The sequence below is a fragment of the Fragaria vesca genome, linkage group LG5 (genome assembly GCF_000184155.1).
Source record: "Fragaria vesca subsp. vesca linkage group LG5, FraVesHawaii_1.0, whole genome shotgun sequence".
Lineage (NCBI taxonomy): Eukaryota > Viridiplantae > Streptophyta > Magnoliopsida > Rosales > Rosaceae > Fragaria > Fragaria vesca.
In genome coordinates, this window is record NC_020495.1 from 3134897 (window position 1) to 3140896 (window position 6000).

The following is a 6000-nucleotide window of genomic DNA, read 5'->3' on the forward strand; positions in this document are numbered from 1 at the left end:
CGGAGATGAACTCATTTAAATTAACTTACAAAGAAAACATACATATACAAGCAAAATAGTTAATTTGCCATTATCCCCTTTGGTCTTCAAGTAGTTCTCCCACTGATTGAAATATATAGTTAATATATAATTGCACATCAAATGAGTGATTACACCGAACGGTATAGCATGTCTTATGATTAAAAGACGTTGTCCAGCAAATGGATCTAGCAGGTGGTTGGTTGAATTTTTTGTCATAGAGTTTGCTATACTGAACGATATAACAGAATTTTTCTAAGTCTAGACCATTGAGATACAAGTTGAATAAGAAGTGTAAAAGCCTTAATAGAAGTAACATGACATCTCATATGAATGCAAAACAATCATAATTGTTGATGACGATTAAACACTTTTAGTTGATTCGATTTGATTCGATTCGCTTAGTTCACTTTGTTGTAGTTAGAAGCACTCTCACTATAAAAAGTTAGTTACATTTTAGAGAAACATCATGAAGTAATTAGTATAGTGATAAGTATTGCCGGAAAAAAGAAAGCCCGTAATAAAACTACAAATGGTTCTAAATGGACATTGCATGAAGAAAGACACACCCTAGCTTATATTGAAGATGCCACAAACATTCATTTGATATACTTGTATCTCCTAGCTAGGACGGGTTTTAAACCCCCTTAAAAAAAGAATGATGATACATATTAACATGTCATACATAAAAGTTTTATAAATGAAGCACATATAGCTGGAAGTTGACTCTTCTATGATCAAATCTCCTTTGTTGGTTCCATAATAACTTCATACTAGGAATACTAGGTAGCTCAATTGCTTGCATCAGATTTCTTAAATGATTTTCTGTGTATCTCATATTTTGTGTGAAGATAATAAGGTGGTTGATGTTTTGACAAATTATGGTACGTCTTCTCTTAATATGGTGTGGTGGGATGTTACTCCATCTTTTATTTTATCGTATTATACTAATGACTAATTAGGTATTCCTCAATTTCACTTATGATAGCTTGTTGATCTTTTTGGTTTTGTAGGGAGGTTTGGTTTGGCCCCCTTCCTAAATTATTATGTTTTCTTTAATAAATTCAAATAAGGAGGAAAGTTGTGCCTAACCCCTTATTTGCTGAAGCCAAAAATAACAAAAAGGTTTTAAAGCTAAATTTGGAGCAATATTATATCACATTATAATGAGATATTCGTTTTCGTCTATCTAATAATTAGACTAAAACTCGATCAAAACTACTTGATTACCTAACCGAACAATTTCTTAAAATAAAAACGAAACGATAGCTCCCATTTTTCAGGTCTCGATTTGCCGCCTTAAGTAGAAAATAGGACAAAAAATAAAAATACCCAAAAACAGAACACAAAAAAGAAGAACGAGACACGTGTAACCCTTCCTTCCATAATAAGCAAAAAACCCCCACTTCCCCCCCCCCCCCCCCCCAATATGAGGCTCAGCTGCTCAGACACACAGCGCCTCACAAGCAAGCCCAAACCAAAATATCCAACAATTCCCCCATTTTTCCAAACCTACCCTCCATGCTGTCCTAACTCAACCCACGACTCCCATCTCACCAAGGACAATGTCGTCTTTCCACCCTTTAATTGTAAGAGGATTTTACGTTATATCCCGAAAATCCCGCACGTGCGAGCATTTCGGCCGCTCTCTCTACCCAACCGCTCTCTAAATTTTCGCTCCCATTTTCGCTCCCTATAAAACCTTTCCGGATAAAATCCTTCCAGAAATTTTCAAACGCCAAATTATGCATTCCCTGAGCTTCAAGGTTTCCACTCACTACTGCGCCCGGTGTCGTCTCCCGGGCCCGGAGTCGGAGCCCCGGCCCGGACGAGTCGGGTTCGGGTTCCGGAGTTTCCGGAGAGGCGTTAGGGTTGCGGCCGAGTCGGAGAGGAATGGCTGGAGCGGGAGCCGGAGCTCAAGCCAGAGTCCGGGTCCGGGTCCGAGACCGAGTTCGTTTCTGTCTCGGAGCCAGACGTATGCTTTGTTGAAGCAGCAAATGGAGGTTGCTGCGAAATCTGAGGTCAGTGATTTGACTAGTTTTGATTTGGAAATGAAAGTTTCGGTGTTTGTTTTAGTATATGTGTTGAGGTGTGGTTTTGAATTGTAGGATTATGAAGAGGCGGCGAGGATTCGTGACTCGTTGAAGATGTTGGAGAAGGAGGAGCCGGTGTTGTGGCTCCGGAGGTTGATCAAGGAGGCGGTGGCGGAGGAGAGGTTTGAGGTAGTTTAATTTCATTGCATCCGTGTTTATTTATCAGCAATTCAGCTCTAGTATATTCGATTGTTGGATTAGTTTCGAAAGTTTGTATTGATTTTGGTGACATTGGATTCGTTTTGAAATTCTTATTGATTATGTGGTCAGGATGCGGCTAATTATCGAGATGAGCTTAAGGAAATCACACCGCACGCTTTCTTGAAATGTTCAAGTGATGCGACGACCTTGGTATGAGAACGTAGAGTTATTGTATTCTCTCTACTGCGTTTCTTGGTTGTTTTTTTGTGTTTGCAATGTTGTTGTCCATTTCCTCTTCCGCGTTGTTGAATTTGTTATTTTTAGGAGTCCTTCATGATAGGTGTGAAGTGGACATTTTGAGTTTTGGCAGAGAACTGCGCAAGTTAATTTATGTATCTCAAGTGAGGGTTTTGTTTCTTCAGGGCATTCGGGTTCAAGTTAGGAGTGTGTACATAGAGGGCCGAAGTCAGCCTTCCAAGGGGCAACACTTCTTTGCATATAGAATAAGAATCACTAATAACTCCGACCGTCCTGTTCAACTTCTTAGAAGGCATTGGATTGTCACCGATGCCAATGGAAAGTCAGAGAATGTGTGGTTAGTTCAATTATTTCCATGCTACCTCTTAATTTCAATTCGGTCCTATCAGTTAATTATGATTTTTTTTTCCGTTTCCTTTTAACCAATATCTCATTGAGTTTCTCTTCATCGTAGGGGAATTGGTGTTATTGGTCAGCAGCCAGTGATTCTTCCTCAGACTAGTTTTGAATACTCATCTGCATGCCCATTAAGCACTCCTACTGGCAGAATGGTAAGATGTGACAATTCTCTTGTTTTTTGTACTTTGATGAAAGTTTGTATGAAAATTATGTTTTCGTGGTTGAAGGATAATATTATAAATAGTAGGTCTGCTATCTTCTCTAACATGGTTTCTGTAATTATGATACTCTTTAGCATTTTCATTTCAAAACAAGTTCCGCTAAACCTTAGACAAATATTTTAAAAGCTACTAACTAATGAGAATGCAGTATTTCTGATGTTATTATCTCAAATTGCTTTCAAGAGTGCATACATATAAATTGGATAGAATACTGAGATTACCTACCACCAAGTGCAGTATGCAGTATGCTGATATGCTCTAGTTTCAGGCATAGTATGTATCTTTTGACATGTGTCGGATTAAGTCATCTATAGATGCAAACACCATCAATATTAATTCAGCATGCTGCATGTATAAGCAGAGTCTAATTTAGGGTTGGGTAGCCCATAGGCAAACCATCATTACCATGTTCCCTTTTCTTCAATAGATGGTGGAATCAAATTTCATTCGATCAGTATTCTTTCATCGGCGGTTGCCAACAACTATGAATCTAAACTTTGAATTAAACTACTCTTATGTTCTGTTTCGCTTTGTGTATCTAGAGACAAGAGATTTCAGTTCTCAGTATAAGCAGTTCAATGAGACTTTAGAAGAATTTATGGACATTAGAGAAATACAAATGTGAATTTGTTTGTGTGGAATAGAATGATTTTCAAACCCCAAAATGTTGATTTTTAATTGTCTACAATGCAGGAAGGTGACTTTGAGATGAAACACATCAATAGGTTAAGTTCACAATCGTTTAACGTGGCTATTGCCCCATTTTCCCTCGCCATATTAGGAGACGATGATTTCTTGTGAATTCTGAGAAGTGAGTTGTGGCACCATTCAGAGGCGGGTAAAAGTAAATTCAACATTCTATTTGTTGTATACAGCTAGGCGATTAAGTGTACAAAGCATTTCAGATTTTGGGGATTAATGTAGGGATGTGAAATCCACACTTCTCAAATTGTAATCCACACTCCCACTTTCTATTTTTAGTCATCATTTTCATAAGAAGACAAAAGTTAAGTCATTAAAGACAAAATTTAAGTTACCACAAATAGAAAGTGGGAGTGTGGATTTCAATTTTAGAAGTGTCAATTTCACTTCCCTTAAAGTATTATATAGTATAGTTTCCATATAAGAAATTATGAGAAAGCTAACTTTGTAAAGATGTATAGGATTTGTAACAGTTTTGATGAAATCTGTACATATTCTTAGTAGCCTTGGATGGATGTAGTGTTTTGGAATTCAAAGTCACTATGGCTAAAGCTATTTAGTAGGCCTTATATGATGAATCGATGATCAGTCATTCTTCGCTTCCTAAGTTCGACGTCCTTTAGTATTGTGATACACTCATTTTTTTTATTTTTTTCCATCTCCTCCTTTTAGTATCATATGCATTACATTCCAGCTTATCATATCATTCACATTGCATGAGCCCAGTTCTTGAGTTGCATACATGTTGAACTTCCCTAGCCAAAAGGCCAAGCCAAGCAAACCAATTTGTCATGTTTGTCTAACTTATCGAAGTTCATGTTTTCCCGTTCAGCTAGCTTATAAAAATGTAAGTTTCTTCGTTCATTTCTTTAGGTGAGAGTTCAGTAAGCAAAGTTCTACTCATTCTAAGGATCTAAGTATCAGGTGCTGAAATTGCTTTTGGGTGTCTTGATCTGTGGCCTTTCAATATGAAGAGCAATATAATGGGTTTGTTTCTCTTTCTCTATTCCTTTTTAAAAAACAACAGATCATGGAAATATGAGTATAATCTTTCAATTTAGACATCCACTTTTTGTGCCTAAATCTGGTATTGAATTATTTGCATCAGTTAAAGTTAGCATGTATATCCTCTACTTTCATGTATTGTATACCAAAATTAAGGAGAAAACTAGTTTGCATGCCTATATGCTTTTCTTAAATTTAGTTGTATTATGAGCTATCAAAAGCTGAAACTTAATTTTAACACTTTATGATTGTTAATATTTTTGATTACTTTTCAGGTGTTTTAGTATTTTCTCTAATTTATTCATGCTTTTCATATTCTTCAACTGACTGAAGGTTCTTGTTAAGTACAAACCAAAACTGTCTCTCTTTTCCGGTGTCATGTTGTGAGGAAACTGGTTTGTTTTCCCCAAAATCTGATTCTAATGAGTTTTACCCTCAGCACTCAATAACCAAGGAATTATATTTCAAAAATGTTGTAGCACAACTACAATAAAACCACGGTGGCGGAGCTAGAATTTTAATTCCGAAGGACCAATATTCATAGATTTAATCCGAAATTCACAAAAACTATGTAGAATCTTGGAGAGCCGGAATGCCATTTTAAACCTCTATAGAACTCCACTGTTGGAGGTGTAGGTCTGCAAATATATTGTGCACTTGATTATATTTCTTTTTGTCTGATGGGGATAAGAGTTGGTGTGTGATTTTGTTGTCGTTTACACCATTTTTGTTTCATATTCCCCAGGTTTAAAACACCTGATTAAAGAAATAATGATCATATATTTTTTTTTAAATCCTCAAAATTATAATCATATGTACGTGTTGCCCATTCTCCAAGTAATTAGTAGCGTCTGGCCTTTGTTTTGTTCTTGCTTTGGCTTGGTTGCTACGCTTCTCCACCGCCTTGGACTCCACCACCAACCTGAACTTAGCTGCTGTCACCAGCTCCCTCATTTCTTGCAACACGTTATTACAACTTCATCACCAAGTAAAAAGAAAAGGAATAATATGATCTGCAATTTCCACTGGCTTTAATCTCCCACTGTGTATTTCATATTCTCCATTTTAATTTTTTACCACTTTCTGCTTTTATTCTTCCCCTCTGGGTCTCTTTTCCTTTTTTTCTCTTTACTGATTCAGAAGCTGTGAAAGCTGTAAAGCCA

The 6000-nt window shown here is 36.8% G+C and overlaps 1 protein-coding gene across 1 annotated transcript; it reads left to right on the top strand.

The window, feature by feature from the left end:
- Window positions 1-1668: 1668 nt before the first annotated feature.
- LOC101296108 lies at window positions 1669-3931 on the top strand. The gene is made up of 6 exons (XM_004300855.1): window positions 1669-2039; window positions 2127-2240; window positions 2382-2462; window positions 2675-2847; window positions 2965-3061; window positions 3824-3931. Exons 1-6 carry the CDS (start codon window positions 1764-1766, stop codon window positions 3929-3931), a joined length of 849 nt encoding a protein of 282 aa, XP_004300903.1. The 5' UTR covers window positions 1669-1763.
- The last annotated feature ends 2069 nt before the right edge of the window (window positions 3932-6000 follow it).